A 20485-nucleotide genomic window follows, 5' to 3' on the forward strand; every position below is an offset into this window, starting at 1 on the left:
GTTGTCACCAGCTGAGGTGGCAGAATCTTAGCAAACTGAAGAATGGCTTACATATATAACTGTCTTAAGTAATTGACTTATTTAATTGGGCCAGAATAGAGATGCCTCATTAAAGATTGGTTTTTAAGCCCATTACACTTCATTCTCATCCTGTTATACCCCCATTTTCCTGTATAGTTCCAGATGCTATCTACTGACTGAGAAAGATACTGTCGTTCTGAGTTAGGCTAAGCTTCATTAAAAACTGCTACCCTCCATTTCAGATACTTATAAACAATAAAACACCTTTATGGAATCAGATATCTAAAATAAAAACAACCAACCACAAACACAGGTAGATCATTTCACAAAACAAAGATATATCTGTCCAGGAGTTCTGCTTACTTGTTTTGTGAAGGCTTTTTTATATCTGGGAAAGAGGCAAAAAGGCAAAAGAGAAGCATTCAGGATGCAGAACAAGCCCTGGAAAGGGAGAACTTTGAGGCTAAGTACTTGCTACAAAAGGAGCTTGGAACCAAGATGATGCGGTATAGCCATTTCCTGAGATTGTAGGGCAGCTCACTATTGCTCAATCTTCTTGCATAATTTGGTTGTGGATCCTTACTAGACAGTTTGAGGGTCAAATTCTCACCTGGGTGATTACAATCATGAAATATTTTTATAATCCATTTAGATTAAGGGTGTCAAACTGACTTCATGTTGTAAAACAGAATTCCATTTTTAATGATGATCTGCAGTATAGGGCTTAAATTTACGGCTATATTTTAACTCCCACTGATATCACTGGGAGGCTTACAGAAAAATGAAGACAGAATTGCATTACTTATGTCTTAAATCAGGGGTGTCAGAGATGCAGCCTGCAGGCCAGCTCCAGTCTGCAGAGTCGCTTTATTCAGTCTCCACATACCACTAAACTAGTCTTGTGCATAGGGCCTGCAACATGCCACAGGTGGCAGCCTGTTCAGGATCTCTGCTACACACAGCACCCACTCTGACTGGTCCAGGACTACACCACACCTCCCTGCCCAGTCCAGGACTGCACTATGTATAGTTCACATCCCAGACCAGGGGGTGGGAGGAAGGAGATCCCAGACCAGCTGGAGTGGGTGCCACCTGCAGCATACATCTGCAGACCCACACTGCACACAGCACTCATTCCAGCCAGTCCAGAATCTATGCTGCAAGTGGACCCCAGATCAGCTGGAGTGGTCATGGTGTGTGATGTGGGTACCAGAGTAGGCACTGCATATACTGGGTCTGGCCTGGGGTGGGGTGTGGGAGAAGCAGGTAGGTGGGGGACAGGGTGGTTCATGGGTCTGATCCAGCCTGTGGACCAGCTACTCATCTGATCCACAAGGTCAGATGTGCTTGAGACCCCTGTCCTAAATAATGAGAATAACTACATGTTTAGTTATTATTGGATATGTATTTTATTGCCACATTCAGGATCAATGGGAGAATAAGACTAATGCTTGAGACTACTGCTACTTCTAATATGTTTCACATTCTTCCCCATTTTTTTTCTCTTGCCCTGTTCACTGTCTTTGCATGTCTCCTCTCTTTTCCAACTGCATTCCATTCCTTGTAGAAGCTCTTATTATCCACCTACTTTTTACTTCAGTCTTAAAGACCTTCCCTATTCTGTCAACTAAAATGAATATTAATCATTCTTACATTTAAAGCATGTTATTAAACTTTTAATTAGTATTCCTGTGAGATATACTAGAGGAAGGGAGGCTACCACTCTCCAAAACATTTTACCTAGACCAGGGGCAGGCTATTATTTTGGGTGGAGGGCCGCTTACCCAGTTTTAGCAGGCTGAGGGCCACATGGGTTGCCCCGCCCCTAGACAGGTGTCCCGCCCCCTGGTCACCATCTTGGGACCAATGTCCCAGGGCCAGCAATGGCGGGGCCCAAAGCAGGGCACAGGCTGGCAGGGGCACGTGGAGCCAGGCTAGGCTGTACCAGCAGGAAGAGTGGGGGAGCTGGCTTGACTCCACAGAGTCCCTGCCGGCCAGGACCCTGCACTCCTGCCGCCCTGCTCTGGGCCCCGCCAGCACTGGCCCCAGGAGACTGGGGCGGGCCCTGTGCGCCTCATGGCTCCCTGCCCACTCACTCCCAGTGCTTCCCAGCCCCATGGTACAGGCGGGGGGCAGCGCACAGCCCCAACCCCCTGCTTGCCAGCAGGGAAGAAGCTGGTGCTAAGCGAGGGAAAAAGCAGCCCCTTGCCTGCCCCGTGGCCAGTGCTCCCTGCTGCAGCCACTTACAGCCTACGCAGGGCTGTCTAGAGCAGGCACAGGCAGCCCCACATAGGCTGTGAAGGGCTACAGTGTGGGGCGCCAGCCACAGGGCGAGTGAGGGGCCATTTTTCCCCATGCTCAGCACCAGCTTGAAACCTGCCCCTGCTGCCAGCCTGCACTGGCTCCGGGCTTGCCTGTCAGGGCTGTGCAGGGCAGCAGCAGCCGCAGCCCCTCTGCTTGCTGCCATACCGGGCAGTGTTGGCTGCTGCCGCCCACCCAGAGCTCGTGCACTGGACAGCCCACAGGCGGCAGTGGCAAACACTGCCTAGCATGGCAAGCGGGGGAGCTGCAGCTGCTGCTGCTGCCACGCGCAGCCCCGGTGGGCGAGCCCAGAGCCGGCGTGGGGCCCAGGTTGGCAGCGGGGATGGGTTAGAAGCTGGTGCTGACCACAAGGGGAAAAGTGGCCCCTCGCCCGCCCTGCATTTGGGGCCCTGCGCTGCCGCCACTCGCAGCCCACCTGGGGCTGCCTGTGCCTGCTATGGACAGCCCCATGCAGGCTGTGAGCAGCTGCAGCAAGAAGCACCGGCCACGGGGCAGGGAAGGGGCCACTTTCTGCTGTGCTGAGGAGCCCAGGGAAAAGCTGAGTGTAAGGGGAGGGGGAAGCAGCCCTTCCCCCGCCCTGTGGCTGGCACTCCCTGCTTGCAGCCACTCACAGCCCACATGGAGCTGTCTGGAGCAGGCACAGGCAGCCCCAGGTGGACTGTGAGCGGCTGCAGTGTGGGGTGCTGGGCATGGGGTGGGTGAGGGGCCACTTTTCTCCCCCTGCGCTCAGCTTTTCCCTGGGCTCCTTCCCTGCCTGGGGTCCCCCTGCCCTTCCCCCTTACCTGCTGCGGCTTCTGGCTGGAGGAGTGGGGCTGGGCAGGCCCTACTGTTGTGGGGGCCTGCTGGGCTTCCCCTGAGTCCTACTGCACTTGGTTTCTATCATTTTTGACAGGAACCAAGGGCAGATAAATATTAATTTTCTAAATTTTTTAGGAGCCCCGCAGGCCAGATAGAATGGCCTCGCAGGCTGGATCCGGCCCGTGGGTCGTATTTTGGCCACCCCCGACCTAGACTATTGTGGATCACCTTTGAACATTTTTTGCAGTCCTGGAACCTAGACACTTACTTGTTTGAAAATGAAAGCTTACATTCTACAGAATTAAGATGTGTACACAGGAAATAAATGAATCTGGCAGGCTAAATGCAGTATTAAAGTGGTTGCCTGACATCTCCAGCTCAGTGTTTGGATTGTGACATACAGAGGCCAGAGGACTAGTGGGTTTTTACAAACACATGAACTGTATTTATTTGTTTTCTAAGTATGATATTTATCTAAATTATTAGCACCTTCCATTTAAAAACCCCTCCACCATTTTATACAGTCATATAGAAACAACAGCAGAACGTATTTACTTCATGTGTATACAGTTGGATGACAACTCTCTCTATTGATCTGAAACAAATCTTCATCCTATACAAATTATTTACTTTGCTTTAGGTAACTTTATCTTAAATTTGCATAGCTGAGGTTTTTTAAAAAAGAATGATGCAATACAGCATGCCAGTAGGTTCAAAACTTTCTGACTGACACCATGTGTTTCATTTAGACTAACTGCTGAACAATGGTTATGAGTATCATTTTTATTATTTGTGTTACTATATTATAATCTGTATCTGGTAGCAATAACAAACAGGTAAATACATGAAAAACAGTTATGGTCTATAGAAGATGTACAAAAAGAGAAGATTTAAAATGTAATTATATAAAAATGTAAGATCAACATATGAATTTTCATACACAGTGGTCAAAAGATAACAGTTGACTACTCCACAGCAATAAATATCCTTGGTTATTACTCCAAGTGAAGTCTTTGCAGCTGGAGACTCTCTCTCAAAAATATTCAAAAATTCTCCCCCCTTTTTTACAACACAATCTCTTTTTTTTTTTATAGCTTGTATGGTCATCTTCATTTTCACTATCACAGACCATTTGGTAAACATAGCAGCTGAAGATGCGATTAGGTTTTTGTTCAATGTGTAACACTACATCTCTGTCAAAGTAAACTTGGTGACTGTAAGTCTGCAATGAAAACAAAATTAAATCACGGTCTCATTTCAAAAACCTGTTATACGCAGTAATATATAATTCTCACAGAACAGATAAAATGGTGTAGCAGAACACTTGTGATCTTACTGCAACAGGGGATGGGGACAGGAAGTTTATGCAACTAATTGGTCTTTTCAGATAATGAAAACATAACATTTAGAAACCACTCCACATTATTTTGACTGCTAAGCCCACACTTAACTTTATGCACATTAGTATATCTGCCAGTCAAAGAAACTACTCACGTGCTATAAAGACAAATCTGTGTGTAAATGGTTTTGGGCCTGAGGCATAAATTGATAAATACTTTACAAGAAAATCTCATGATAGATTTTTCCAAGCAAATGCTGTACTGAGGAATCTCTTCATCTCAGAGAATGGAAATTTTTAGATAAATTAACTATTGCCTAATAGAACACTTGCAAATTCAAATCACAATTGTAAAATTTGCTCCAAATTTTATGCTCTTTATATATGGGAAATGGCAGAGTAATTTGTACTAGGCACCTAACTCAGATCCATACAGAACACTGTATGTGTAACGGTATAGCAAATGGAGTGTAGGGGGACATTAACATAAACCGAAGACTATGTATTCTACTCACCACATCCCAAGACTCCAAGAATGGAACACTCTTAAGGAGAATCCCATGTTCATTACAGTGAAGGTCAAGGTGAGCTCTACCATCACGTCCTATCTGAGTGACTGCCACGACGGATAACAAATCCAACTCATCTTCATGGTTCACAATTTTGAAAGTCTCATGAAAAACAAAACCTTGAGCTGATCAGTAAAATAAGCCTTTAGTTATTTTTTCAAGAACTCTGTATTTTTTTGGAGAAAGTAGGGACTACAAGCAGACTTATGGTCTATCATAAGGAAAATCCCTGCATTTTGAGGCACCCAGGAGGTAACTTTCTAATTACTGACTGCTCATTGCATTTCAAGCAAGCACCCATGAGAGAAGAAGAAAGGAATTAAATTGCTGTATGGCTCCTGTGTATGAGTACAAGGGTTTTACATAGAATTTTTGAGGGTGGAGGGTGAAGAATTGCAGTGGAATAACATTGTAAGTGCTGAGAAGGAAAATAAATTAGTCACTTAGAAATTGTTAGTGGCGGTATGACTTAAAACTGTTGTCAAAAGTAGTTCATGAGATTTGAGAAAATTACTAGGATAAGTCACAAAATTTTTTTAATCTCTACTCAGAACTACCAACCTGCAAACAACCTGAGCAAACAGTAGCTCTAGACTATTCTAGGAAGAGATTTTTTAGAAATCCAAAAATCAACAGCAGGGAGATCACATCTGGTTGTCATAATCTACATGCCTGAGCTGTGAAAGAGGACTGAGGCCAGAAGCTGAAGGATGTCAGCTGAGAGGGCCATGTGTCCTATTACTATGTGCCTGAGAGTACATTTACTTTGCCTATTAAATGGCTCTTTTGTTTTTCTCCTCTTTAAATCCAATAGAGTGTTTTCCTCTACTGAGGAAAGGTATCTATTACAGCGTTTGGAGAATAAAGCTTCAGTAACAGGGAAAAAAAAAGTCCATGGAGTTCTCACTTCTGTTGTGTTATCACTGTAACTTTTTATAGCTGAATATAAATGAACTACAAACTTGATAGGTTATGCAGGAACTTACCCTATTTTCACTGAGCTAATACCTATTCCCATGGAAACAACAGTAAAAAGGTTTGCCAGAAACTGAGCAATTAAAATTCATATACATGTGTACATTTCAACTGAGTCCTTCTTGAGAGGTGAAAATTGTTTTCCAAAAATTATCTGAAAACCTCAGGTGCAGAAGTCCTTAAGTCTGTCATGCTTTTATTTTGAAAAAATACTTAACCCCCACCCCAAAACCTTAAATATTTCCCCCTGCACTCCAGCCTTTTTCTAAATTTGAAGTGGAATAAAATGACCAATAAAAGATGGACTGTGCAATTACACTGGGAACCCAAAGATTTAGAACTTTCATCAGCTGATTAGGTGCCTCATACCTCTTATATAAACATACATGACAGCAGATCCACAGTTATCAAAATCTCATTATTTTGACAGCCTATGTTAAAACAGATATAACAAAAATTTGTTATATAATCCATGTTATCAGTGACCCGAGGAAAGGCACTTCATGGTCAAAAGCACATCTAACATCTCTCCCATCTATAAAGTTGGTCCAATAAAAAAAAAGATATCACCAAATAAATCCTTGCCTCTCATTTATTTTCTGGATCATCACAGCTACAGCACTCTAACCCTGTTTAATATGTGTCTCCTGTCCTTAGCTGTAGGCATAATAGAACCAGTTAAAAAAAATGATATTCAGATAACCGGGGGAAGCCTGCTGGCTGCTTTCTCCTGCTATGTTTATGAACGTGGGAAAAGGAGGCTGTAGAGAAGAAAGATTTAAATGACATACTTTGCTAAAATGATCTAACGAAAAGTTGTTTAGCTATAGTGCTATCCTCCCACTGGTTAACAAAAAGGATTAAACCAGGCTCAGTGTCGTTTGAGAATGTATAGTTGAGGGGGGAGGGGGAGGAGAAGGATCCTATTTCCCATGGCTGCATTAACTTTAGGTTAGCTTTGTCAAAACAGGCTGGAACACCCTCCATTCAAGGTAATAATGTATTTATGCCAAGGGTAAAGTAAAAGGATAGTAGCATTCTTGAAAATTTTGACCTATTTTTCTACACAACTGGAATACAAAGAGAGAGCGAGCCCTGGCTTGATTTGTAAATTAGCAAATTTCCAAGTTGAAGGAGTATGAAAAGAAACAAAAAGCAAAAGGCAATGAATGAAACAGAAGAAAACAAACTGAAAACAGACTAGCAGTAAAGAATGTTAGATAATGGTTAACCTGATTATCTGGACCAGGTCTGCTCTGCAGAATTTTGTAATGCCTTATTATGTAGTCACATACAACCTAAATAGCAAGGTTACAGCTGTTCCTATCATCACCAAATTTCTTTTAGCACTTACCAATTTTACTGAAACAAAGAAAAGAGTTCATGAGTGACAAGTCACTCAAAGCAGAGAGAAACACAATTTTAAAATATTTCTTTGGATCACTGCTGACAGACTATAGGAGAAATAATCTAAATGATCTGAATGGAGGGAAGAGGTAGGGTAGTTTGTCACACTATGGATTTGATGCTGCACTACCTACGTCACAGGGAGTTTTGCTACTGACTTTAGGAGAAGTTGGATTGGTTCTTGAAGGACAAAGACTATTTCAGGCACAGATGACACTTTGGAGGAAAACAGAAAATGGGAAAAGAAAGCAAAAGGAATAGTTCAGATGGAGGATTAGGAGGACAAAGGCAGCACCAAGATGAGCGTAGCTAATAGTTCTGGTAACTGCCTCTGTTCTGGCTGAACTTGCACAATATTTTGGTATATTTTTGCTCATTGTATCACAATTACCTCTTGTTCTGGGTCATCATCCAGTAGGTTAAAACGTTTTTTCACCACTCGGCCAGAAGCTGTTACAGTTACAGAGTTGTTCACCTGATGAGAAAAGAAGAAAAGGTGGTTCAGGACTAAAGGTAACACAGGTTGTGTTTTAGCTGTACATCCATTTTATTTGAAATTAGGTAAACTTTTAAAATACCAAAAGGCAGCTTAGTCTTTATTAAATAAAAAAGAACAAACTTTAACCTGTACAGAAGCACAGAAATTACTGTATTAAGAACCATTGTTTGATCCAACCGTAAGGTTTTATAGGCCCTCTTAAAAACAGAGGTCCTATCCAATTTGACAGAATATTAAAGGTGTCACTAAAGTCAAAGTCTTTTCCCAGATGTACTTCTTACCTTGTTCCACTATTGAGCTATACACAGCTTAACTGTCACCAAAATTAGAGATGTGCGTGCATTAGATATACCGTTTGTATATGCTTTCTGAAGCATTTTAGGATCCTTTGAAATTAAAAAGCTAAAGATAAGTAAAATACACAAGATGGAAGGGACAAGCACTAAACTACTTTTCATCCTTTAATATTACTCCGTACTATGCTTTCTACAAAGAAAGCAGGCCATTTTCTGCAACTTCAAAGGATTCTCTCCAACACCCTTTTTTACTTCTATCCATTAAAATTTTATTGTGTGATACTACTGATTCATTTTAATTGCAATATTTTAATGACTTAAACTATAAACGTAACATATAATTACTGCAGAGAAACTGGGTTACTTAAAAATGCCATCATGCAGACAGTTGGACACCAGTCCTACAACTGGCTGGGCACAGCCATTTTGAAGTAAATTGGGTTCTATGTAGGCATGGAGTTATGCTTATTGGGCTAAATCTGTAATGTAACAATTAGGAGTTAAGCCAAAAAGAAGAAAAATCAGGAAAAAGCAGAGAAGCACTGCAGAAACGGAAACCCATTAATGTAGCAAACAGAGAAACAAACAGTCAATAAAAACAAGGGCAAGATATACTAAAGAAGCATACCAAGGAATAGCAAGAATTTGCTGGGACAAACTTATGAAAGCAAAGGCAAAACATGAGATATGACTAGCAAGGGATGACAAAGACAGTGAAAAAGTATTTTACAGATACTTCAGACAGAAAAGCAGAACCAAGAAACTGTGGGTCCATTGTTTATAGTGAAGGTGCTTTATTTACAGAAGACACAAAGAAGACAGAGTTGCTCAATGACTACTTCATCTCAGTCTTCATAACAAAAAAAATGACCAAATAAGTAACAAAATGTATACAGACAAAGAAGAATAAATAAATAAAGAGCATGCCAGAGACTTCTTTACAAACTTGGATTCATTTTTATTGGCATAGTCTGATTAAATTATTTTCAGGACGAAGTAACTGGCTGAAGAAGTCTCAGAGCCACTGGCAACAATATTTACAAAGTTGTGGATGACAGGTGAGATTCCAGCAGAGTGGAAAAGGGCTAACATAGTACATATCTTTAAAAGAGGATACAGGAGGACCCAAAGAAGTAGAAACCAGTCATCTCAATTTTAATATGAGTAGTTACTAGGGCAAATTATAAAGGTTATTATAAAAGTCAATTTATAAATACTTGGAGGAGGAAGAGATGATCACTAGCAACTCACCTAGCTTTATTTAAGAATATTTAAAAACAACTTTGGCATAGTTACGACTTTGGTGGATGAAGGGATGCGGTGGACAGAATACATTAGGACTTTAATAAAGTTGCTGATACAGCTCCACGTGATATTCTCTTAAGTAAACTAGAGAAATGTGGGCTAAACAGCATTACTGCTAGATAGATATGTAATTGGCTAAATAACTACAAGCAGAGACTAACTATAAATGGCTCAGTGTCTGAATGGCAGGTTTCAAGTGGGATTCCACAGGGGAGTGTCCTGAGTCTGGTGTTCAACGTTTTTGTTAATTGCTTGGATGCCAGAATAGAGTGCTTCCTGATCCAGCTGGCAGATGATACAGAACTAGAAGGGGGTTGAAAACACTTAGGAAATACAAGTAGAATTCATAAGGATCTTCATAGATTGGAGAACTGGACACTAGACAACAGAACGAAATTCAGCAAAGAAGTGTCAGGTGCTACATCTAGAGAAGAAAAACCAAATGTGCTAAAACAGAAGGAGGGATAATTAGCTATGCTAAAGCAGATAATAATAGCATTGCTAAGGCAGAACTGGGGGTTTTAGTGGATCACAACTTGGCACAAGCCAGCAACATGCTGCAGTTGCAAAAAATACTAATACACAAATTTAGACTGCATTAATACAAATATTATATAAAGGACACAGGGGATGCTATTACCACACTAAGTACTACTTATGCCACAGCTGGAGCACTTTATGCACTGCTGCGCTCTGCAATTTAAAAACAATGTGGAGAAGCTGGGGAGGATCAAGAGGTGAACAATGAAGGTGAGAAAAGGGTTGGAATACAAGCTATATGAGGAAAGGTTAAGAGAATCAGGTATATTTAGTTTGGAGAAAAGGAGATTAAGGGTGATACATGATATAATTTTTCTAACAGAACAACTGTTTTTCCTTGTCAGATAGGGCAGGACATGAAGTAATAGTTTCAAACTGAAACACAGCAGATTTAGTTTACATCTCATACAAAAAACCCAACTTCCTTACAGTAAGAACAGTAGGACTGTGAAACAAGCTGCCCAGAGAAGTGGAAATTTCCTTTACTAGAAGTTTTCCAGAAGAGGCTGAAAAAGCATTTGTCAGGGATAATACATGAAGAGCACATCCTGCATTTGTGCAGGTTGGATTAGATGACCATAAGATACCTTCCAACCCTATAATCCTGCGTGTCAGCAAAGTAGGGAAGACCTTCCTATACAGAAACTACAGTACTATTAATCACAACAAAAGTACTATTATAAATTCCATACCCCTTTCTTCAGAGCATCTCAGAGTTATTTGCAAACATTAATAAAGATAGTCTTGAAACCCTTCTTGAGAGGTATGTACTGGATTAAGGGCCTGGTCCCAACAGAAATCATAAGTAGTGGAGAAAGGCTCAACATCTCCAAAATCAGGTCCCTGTTGTCAAGGTCAGACAGAAAATGTCTGAGAGAGATAAGATTAGAATTCAAGACTTCGGGCGCTCATTCCCAGCACAGAATTATCATTCTTATGAAATCTTAGGAAAAGGCAGGGGCTAACCCTGTTCCTTCTGAATTTAAAGAAAGCTTTGCTACCAACTTTACACATTTTTCTAAAAAAATTAATGCCACTGATTTCATGAGACAGTATTCAAAAACTATTGAAAAACCTATTCTGTGTACAGGTGTACCTGCTGAAGCCAAACTGCAGTTCTAAGTAATATGAAAATGTTTATCAGTATTCCCTAGTGTGTGTCATTTAACTAGTTCAGTATTCCCATAACTTTTCATTGTTTTCTGTCAAAAATGTTAATATTAGACAGGTTTGAAATGTTTTGGCTATTTGAACCATCAACTTCATGATTTTTTACAGTATGAAACCTGCTTGTGATTATAATTTAGAAAGACCTTCTTTTGAAATAAATTCATCATTGTATTTACAACTGTTCACCATAACAACTGCTGAGGACTAAAAAGTCAAGGGAGGTTTCAGTAAAATAGCCTTATAATACAAATTATCTGTGAAATAAATCTCTCTTATATAGGCCTGACGATACAAAGTCTGCTGAATTCAATGAGTCAACAGACTTTGCATCAGATTCATAAGATACAGTGATATACATATCCACATTAATACATGCATACCACATATAGTCTTACAAAAGTAAAAGATATTCTTTCAGTGAAGCATTTATTGTTATAGTCTTACAATATTCTCCCTGTTGGCCACAATGATAAAATCTTCTATAATTTCCTGTTGGTTGGTATTATTTTCAATTTCCTTCAGTTTCAAGACTCTTAAAAAAAGCAAAAAATACAAAATAAGTCATTCTGAAATCTACTTGCTGTAATATTTTTAAATTTATGCTCTAAAAATAATCATATTATTAACGAATCACAGATAAGTGAAAGTTACAATAGAAACTTATTTCAAATCCTAGGATTAATATATACCACATACGAAAGAAACTGTTACTATAACTTGCACTGACTTGTGACATTTTAGCACACCCCTTCTAGAATCTATAGCATGTTCATTACATTGTGGTGTTACCTGCATATTGTTTCCATCTATAGTTGCTATGAACTGATGACAATACTTTGGCATAAGGATACTCAGACTAAGGAGGAATCATTTTCCCTGCAGTGGTAGTGGGAATTGACTGCTGGCAAAGCCCTCCTTCCCCCCAATGCTGCTAGAGCCCCATGCCCATGGGTTGGATCCAGCCTGTAGGCTGTAGGTTGCTGACTAGGTCCTGCTGTTTTAGGTCCTTGCTACTTTGCAACTAATGCAATATTGATCCAAAACAGAAAATGAGTTCAGCCAGCTTCTTGGAAAAATAATTTCCCTAGAAATATATGCCCAACTTCATTTGTAAATTATTTTTTAAAGTAGTATTTGGGGGCAAAAAAAGAAAAAAAAAGAAAAAAGCACAGAAGCATTTAGTTTTTACCCACTGCAGACAACAATGAAGGAAAGAGATGAAATATGCTCTTATTATACAGGCATTTCCTGAAGAAAGTTTCAAAACTATAATAGAGACAGATAGATTTTCTTTTCTCCTAATGTAGTCACACAGTATTTACTAAATATTTTGAGATTAAAATATAGATTAATATAGGGTGAAATGTCTTCTAGGATATGAACAACCGCAGATTTGGAAGAACTGAAATATATTTGAGGAAGCCCTGACCAAATCATTTTGTATTCATCTTTAAAATAAATTCAAGCGGTGGAAATGAAATCTCCTCTATTTGTACCAGTAGTGCTAAGATTATATTCCTTTAGCTCTAAAAACAAAGTTTTATCACTTAAGTTCTTACTACTGCAACTCTTTACAATATATCAGCTAGAGTTTCAGTATCTAGTTTAAGTCAGTTTCATTCGTATATATCTCCCAATTATAAATGCTATTTAATACACACACACATACACACATACACGTATGTATATATTAAGGCTGTGTAAAGCTTCGGGCGCTGATTCGATTTGGAGGACTGAATCGATTCAGAAAATGATTCAGAGATTTGGCAATTCAGGCAGTCCCTGCTCGCTGCCACAGGTAGCTGGACCTGGACTCTGTGCCAGTAAGTAGGGGGGAAGGGGGTGGGGACTGGAGAAGGGGACTATGGAGGGGACTCTTGCCAGGCCCCATCCCCTGCCTGCTCCTCCAGCCCCCCTGAGCGCCCCCCAACCCCTGCCCGTTTTCCCGGGCCCGTCAATGGCTGCCCTGCCCGGCCTTGGCATCCCAGCTCTTAAAAAAAAAAAAAGCAAAAAAAAAGCCCTGCACTCACTGGCTGCTGCAGTGGCCGCTGGGGCTTCTGGAGGCTCGTGGCAATGGGGATCGCCCCCTCGCTTGGCAGGATTCAAATCTCTGAATCAGATTCGGCCAAATCTCACTGAATTGAATCACTGTCCCCTGAATCGGCTGAATCCGAAGCGAATACTAGACATTTTGCACAGGTCTTTATATATATATATGATGAAATTATTGTTGTTGGTATGTTTGGTTACATAACAACACTTTTAATTGTTAAAAGAAAAGTGTTATGTTGGCCTCTCTCCTGCCTTTTGTTTTCCAAACCTATTATTTTATAACTTTAGCCTTTGGCACTCAGATCATAAAACCAACCTACCTGGCTGGAATGAGGTTTTATCATGGGGTTAGCAATCAGTAAGAAGAAAGTTATCATGGTGTTTTCACTGCCAAGTCATTTGACTATGTACTCATTTAATATAGAAATGAAATTTGGCATATTCCACAGCTGAAATCTCACATTGCGTAAGATTTAACAGATGGCTTAGGAAGGTAAATTAAAAAGTCATGTAGATGTACTGGGCTCCTTCCTGTACCGTCTTAAAGATAAGCCAGAATTTAAAAAGTCAGCTCCCTTCCATTTTTGAATAGTATGCCTAACTGGCTTCTTGACTCCCTCTGTGTTTATTTTCTCATTAGTCTTAAAGGTATACTTTAGGCAGAATTCCAAAGAACATGCAAAATTTGAAATAAAATTCAAATAAACTAATTTTCAAATGGGGGAAAGAGGAGAAATCATTGAATTAATGGCTGGCTAGGACCCGAATTATGAAAACCAATGTTATGAAGACCAGATCAAATGGGATTCTATTTTAACAGATTAAATCTGGCTGTAAGAATTTAAAAATATGCAACGTTAGCTGATCAAAGCTTATACATCCAAAAAAAAGAGTGAGGGTCTCAAAAACTTATGATGAACTTGAGAGTGTCAGCTTTTGAAACTGATTTATTTAGAGGTACACTGATAGAGATTTTGGGGGCCAATACCGAAAGCTGACTTTTAAGGAGGCATATCGGCCAATACTGATCCGATTTCTAAATAGCTATGTGCAGCTGGTAAATCTATTGTGGTGAAAGGGGAGGGGGAAAGGAAGAGGCGTGGAGGGAGCAGATCAACAGCCCCTGCACTGAGGGAGGAATGGGGCTGGGGTAGGTGTTGCCCAGCTGGGGCAAGGCAGGTGCAGGACAGCACTGTGGCTCATTCAAGGGGCATGGGGAGGGGGGCAGCAGCCCCCGCCATTGCACGCTACTGGTCTGGGAGCTGCTTGTCTGGAAGCTCCCACCGCTGCTCCTGCCAGTCATCTGGGACGGGGGGTGCCCCCGGATCTGCACAGGGTGGGCTGGGCCAGGCAGGCTGCAGCTGTGGTCTGGGGCTGTGCTGTGCTGCACTTGGTGCAGGCGCCGGTGGCGTGGCCCCTGGCCCTAGCCGCAGCCCACTCCACACAGATCATAGATTCATAGAAGTAGGGTCAGAAGGGACCTTGTAGATCTTCTAGTCCGACCCCCTGCCCTGGGCAGGAGAGAAAACCAGGCTCAAATGACCCCAGCCAGGTAGACATCAAGCCTCCTCTTAAAGACCCCCAGGGTAGGCGCCAGCACCACGTCCCCTGGAAGTTGATTCCAGATCCTAGCCGCCCTGACTGTGAAGTAGTACCTTCAGCCGTCTAGTCTAAACCTACTCTCTAACAACCTATGGCCATTATTCCTTGTTACCCCGGGGGGCGCTAGGGGAAACAAGGTCTCTCCCAAACTCTGCTTGTCCCCCCTAGTGAGTTTATAGATGGCCACCAGGTCCCCCCTCAGCCTTCTCTTGCGAAGGCTGAATAAGTTAAGGTCCCATAGCCTCTCTTCGTAGGGTCTGCCCTGCTGTCCCCGGATCATGCAGGTGGCCCTCCCTTGAACCCTCTCAATGCTGTCCACATCTCTCCTGAAGTGCGGGGCCCAGAACTGGACACAAAACTTGAGCTGTGGTCTGACCAGCGTCACATACAGGTGGAGGATCACCTCCTTGGTCCTGCTTGTGATGTATATGTGGATGCACGACAAAGTACGGTTAGCCCTACTGACTGTGTGCTCGCATTGTTGGCCCATGTTCATCTTGGAGTCAGTAATGACTCCAAGATCTCTTTCTGCCACCATGCTCTCGAGGAAGGAGTTTCCCAGCTTATAAGTGTGCTGCTGGTTCCTACTGCCCAAGTGCAGCACCCTGCACTTGTCTGTATTGAAATAGGATGCTATTTTCATTAGCCCACTCCTGTAACCTGTCCAGGTCCTGCTGTAATCTATCCTTCCCTACTAACGTGCCCACCTCACCCCAAATATTGGTGAGCAAATTTGAACAGGCTGCTTTTGACCCCGTTGACCAAGTCACTAATAAAGAAATTGAACAGTGCGGGCCCAAGGACCGAGCCCTGGGGGACTCCACTGCTCACTTCCCTCCAGGTCAAAAACGACCCGTCCACCACTAGTCCCTGTATATGACCCTTCAGCCAATTTGCAATCCATCTGATTGTGTAGGCATCAATACCATAGCTGCCTAGTTTTGTAATGAGAATGGGGTGGGAGACCGTGTCAAATGCCTTGATGAAGTCCAGAAAGACTACACCCACCACGACACCTGTGTCCAATGCTTTGTGACCTGATCGTAGAAGGCAATCAGGTTGGTCTGACAAGACCTGCCCCTAATGAAACCGTGTTGGTTGCCTTTGAGCATCATCCCTGATGCTGGCCCATCACAGATGTGCTTCTTGATAAACTTCTCAAAGAGTTTCCCAAGGATTGAAGTAAGACTAACGGGCCTATAGTTGCCCAGGTCCTCCCTCTTCCCTTTTTAAAGATGGGGACCACATTGGCTTTCTTCCAGATCCGGAGGCACGCATGCAGCAGTGGGAGCCCCGCCACCTGGATGAGCCGCAGCTCCGTCCCGTGCCCACCCCGCCCTAGCTGGGCAGAGCCTGCCCCAACCCCACTCCTCCCTCACCACGGGGGGCGTTGAACTGCCCCCCCATGCCGCTTCCCTCCTCCCTCCCCTTTCACTGCAACAGACTTACAAGCTGCATGCAGCTCTCCAAGCTACTGGGCTGTGCTCCTTGCTGCCTTCGTGATACGTTGAGGCTGCATACAGCCATTTATCAGCCAAATTACTGGCCACATCAGGCCAATTTCCGATTTAGTCAATTTTCTTTATATCGGTGTTGATCCAATATTGTACTGATGTATCAGTGCACCTCTAGATTTATTATGACAATTAAGATGGATGTCAGAAGAGACTTTATATGAAAATCATTACTTTTTTTTAGTTAAGGCATAGAAATATTTTCTCATTATACCTAGTTTAAAAGTGACACTACACTGTGACCCAATAATTATCCCTAACTCTTAGGGACCTTCCAACAAACTGCTAATTAAAGGTTACCTTGTATTCTTGTTAATAAAAATAAGCTTTGGGAAAAAAAGTAATATGTACTTACTTAATCAAATTTGGTCCCACGTGGATTATTCTACCTGAAGTGTCTGGGTGGAAATAGATCCAGTCTGGTTCTAGTGAACAGCATTTCATATCTTGTATGCCATTTTTTGCCTGAAGCAAAAAGGGAAAGCTTAGAACTTTAAAATTTTGATATGCTCAAAGAATTAAACTGGAAAGTCTCCTGCCCAACTTCATCTGAGTGGCTACAAACACTAGCTAGACCCTGTCAGTACAAAGAGAATAGCAGCCCTGAAACTGGAATAAATAAAGGGAAGAAGCAAACCCTTAGGTAACTTCAAGGCTTAAAGGAATCCCACTGAACTGGGTTGTAATACTGTTTGGTGTCAAGGGAACAGTGGGGTCCCAGAACATGGTTAGACATGGCCCTACCTTTGTAAGCCCACACATTAAAAATGAAAGATCTAGCTTAACAACTGCAAATACTTCAGCAATTCAAAACAGATAAGGTGTGATTTGAGATCAGACCTGTCTTTTGCATTAGTTCTAAGTCTTATTACAAATGTGAGATACATGTCTGCAGAAAAGCTTATTTAGGTCTGCTAGCCTGGGATAATTCATAATTTCAGCACCAAATCAGGCAATCCTACAAAGTTTTGGAAAAGCCATGTGACAAATTAAAATAATTTCAAACCAATAATTTAATTTTTCAATGGTGTTAAGCCACCTCCCAAAAATGCGGGGGGAAAGGGTTGCCTGATGTCCTGGCCATCAAAAACACCAACCTCTTCTATATAACTATACTTCACCATGAGACAGAGACCTGCATGGTCTGAAGAAAATAAAGACAGAAATACTAGTTTAAAGATGCTAAAGAGTCTAAAGAAATGAGTACATACACTGATGAAAAAGTTCCTGGATGAAGAATCATGAGTTAGCAGGCCAAGTGCTTGCCCATGTATCAGAAGTGACTTTAGCCTGAATATGGTGAACAAGCTAAAGTGAAGGCTAAGATGAAGAGCTGACGCATGTCATATAATACAACATTTCAGGGTGGATAAAAATCAGCGATTTTTTTTTTAAGTAAAAAAAAATCAGATTTTTATTTAAATTTTTTTATTTTGTGTTTTTACTTCTTAAGATGCTTTTTGTACAAAAATAAACTTACATAAAGATAGCTTTAATTTAAGATAAGTTAAAGCTCAAAGATATCATCATGGAAAAGGGATTATAACTTCTAATTATATACTATTTGAGACAATATACTCATGTAACTTTTTTAGAAGTTTTATAAATAGGTCACAACGGGACATATATTAGGGGCCCAATCTTATGGGGTTCCCAGCGGTTCCTCTATAGATTAGTAAAGATTAAAGAAAACCATTCTACCCAATGGGACTCAGTGCTCAGTCTAGAACAGTGGTCTCCAAAGTGGGGTGCACGCACCCCAGAGGGTATGCGAAGAAAATATTAGAACTTGTATTTTATTTATTTTTTATCTAAAAAAATAAGAAAGAAATTAAGCTTTACTAATATTTAATATACAGATTAACATTGGCGCCCTCACTCAGTCCATATGTCAGACAGTCACGTGTCACGTACGGTACGTGAGGTATCCTGAGGGAAGAAGCATTCATTCGCTTTCAGCGTATTGCAACGTATTGCAGTTTACATGTGACCGGTTAGATTATATTATTTAGTTTTAACTAAACTAACCCTCACAAAATGGACAAGTGGCTTAAAAAGATTCCTGCAAAGAAACTGCGGATTGAATATAATACTAATAATGTGAGCACAAGCAAACAACAAGAAAATGGCAGAACTGACACTTCTCCTACTCCTAGTATGAGCTCTTCGTCAGCCACATTACAAGGTAAAAACAATGACGATTTAATTTCTATTTTTGTGTATGTTTTATAATGTACATATTAGTACAGTAGTACAGGTATATAATTTATAAATAAATATGCATATATTGGGGGTGCATGCTCAAAAATTTTTTACTGATAGGGGTGCGTGAATATAAATATACATATATTGGGGGTCCATGCTCAAAAATTTTACTGATAGGGTAGTGCGATCAAAAAAGGTTGGAGAACACTGGTCTAGAAGATCTCATTAAGCATCTCTGTGATGATTAGTTTCAGTTCTCAAACTGTGGATTTGTGTCTCCAGAGATCATAGGCAGATAAGGTTTTTTTTGGGTAGATGTGGTATCTTTTATTACACCAACCAAATAATTGGAAAAAATGTTCTTTGCAAGCTTCTGAGCACAAACACCCTTCTTCAGGCATAGGGAGAGTTTGTCGTCTCCAGAGATAACATCCTTGTTAACAGCAGGATATGGAGATGAGAGATAACAGACCTGACTACCCATCCATCAGCACCTTTTGTAGAAAACAATGATAAATCGAGGCTTCCTGACCAGTGATTTAAATCAACTTGATTTAAACCAAAGCCACCCTACATGTCTACAGATAAATTACAAGTAGAGGAACAGAACACAAATACTAAACCCATTTATTTTGCAATTTGTTAAGACTCTGAGTGCTTCCCTAAAGATTCTTTTTGGCTGGCTGACCAGCAGGAAGCACAATAACCTGTCACCACTGTGAACACAGAGAATGCAATGGGTATATGAGAAGGGAGGAAACACCAGAAACAAAACCAGTGGAAAGAGAATATTTCCATTACTTAGCATTCTTTCTTCTGGCAAATTCAGAATTGGTATTACTAGTTGGTAGGGGTAATAATGTATAGTACTCCCTAGCAAGGAGTTAATCAGAAGAATAAGAGGATGCAGTAGCAGAAAAAATGGGAAAACTGGTTTTGCTTCAGGGCTTTTCTCAGTTCACCCTGTGAATAAAATAGATGCATATTAATTCCCGAAAAGCCATTTGAATACATTACCAAAGTATTGTCTTTCAGAGAACAAATATGGAAGACTCCTTTGTGCTTTTTATTATTAGGTGTGATGATGTAATGCCAAGGGTATCCTCCAATTTGAAATGCATTCTCTAAGGAAGACACTTCAAATAGCAAAGGTGGGGTATCTGTGAACATTGGTAATGTTGAGAAGGTTATTAGCAGTCTCACAATTCTACTGGTCCGTAAAAGCCTAAAATCTCAGAACAGCATTCCTTCTTGAGAACTTCTGAAGACTAATCATATGCACCCAGTGAATCAGATTAAGGGTAGAAAGGTGTCCACATTTGTAATGTAACAAAACAGAGTGGATTGTAACTACTGTAATTTGCAACTGAATTTATAAAAAATAAACAACACACTGTAAGATTTTTATAATGAATATAAAAAGGATTGTAGTTCTCCTTTCAGCTCATATAAGACAAATCAATCAAAAAACTCTTCAGCATTAATGTGCTAGACTTGTAAATCTTCTGTGCATCAATGAAAAAAGTTAATTACCTACATTTAATTCAAATGGATACCAAGAAAGATTTATAAACTAACTAGCTACCTAGAAATTCCTTTCTTAGGCACTAAAAGTAAGCCACCTTTTAGGGTGATAAACAGCCCTGTTTAAACAGCACAGAACACCACTAAAAAGACTGATAGAAAACAAATTACAAGGGGAAATTTGAACATATAGAATATAAATACTTAAAACAGTTTTTATCAAGATGGGGAAAAATGTTTACTTTTTTTATTTTTTAATTACCAGAACTGGGTACGACTTCAATTTTATGCCTCTGGAAGACTGAATTTGGAGTATTATTTTTTTTCTTTGTACTCTGATGGGACAT

General features: G+C 40.9%; 1 protein-coding gene across 3 annotated transcripts in view; it reads right to left on the minus strand.

Annotated features, from left to right (window-relative positions):
- Positions 1 to 3909: 3909 nt before the first annotated feature.
- The window catches only part of DCAF17 (DDB1 and CUL4 associated factor 17), a 34948-nt gene continuing 18372 nt past the window's right edge, over positions 3910 to 20485 (minus strand). For 2 of the 3 annotated variants that reach the window (XM_090045482.1, XM_090045484.1), the window contains exons 9-14: positions 19632 to 19774; positions 16765 to 16874; positions 11686 to 11773; positions 7823 to 7906; positions 4996 to 5151; positions 3910 to 4363 (exon numbers count right to left, since the gene is read on the minus strand). In XM_090045482.1, coding sequence (XP_089901608.1) covers positions 4175 to 4363; positions 4996 to 5151; positions 7823 to 7906; positions 11686 to 11773; positions 16765 to 16874; positions 19632 to 19774 — 770 coding nt within the window. In that variant the 3' untranslated portion in view covers positions 3910 to 4174. The remainder of the gene's footprint in view (positions 4364 to 4995; positions 5152 to 7822; positions 7907 to 11685; positions 11774 to 16764; positions 16875 to 19631; positions 19775 to 20485) is intronic. The other variant, XM_090045483.1, reaches the window with a different exon arrangement.

The sequence above is a fragment of the Crocodylus siamensis genome, chromosome 4 (genome assembly GCF_052110815.1).
Source record: "Crocodylus siamensis isolate JL-2025a chromosome 4, ASM5211081v1, whole genome shotgun sequence".
Classification (NCBI taxonomy): Eukaryota; Metazoa; Chordata; order Crocodylia; family Crocodylidae; genus Crocodylus; species Crocodylus siamensis.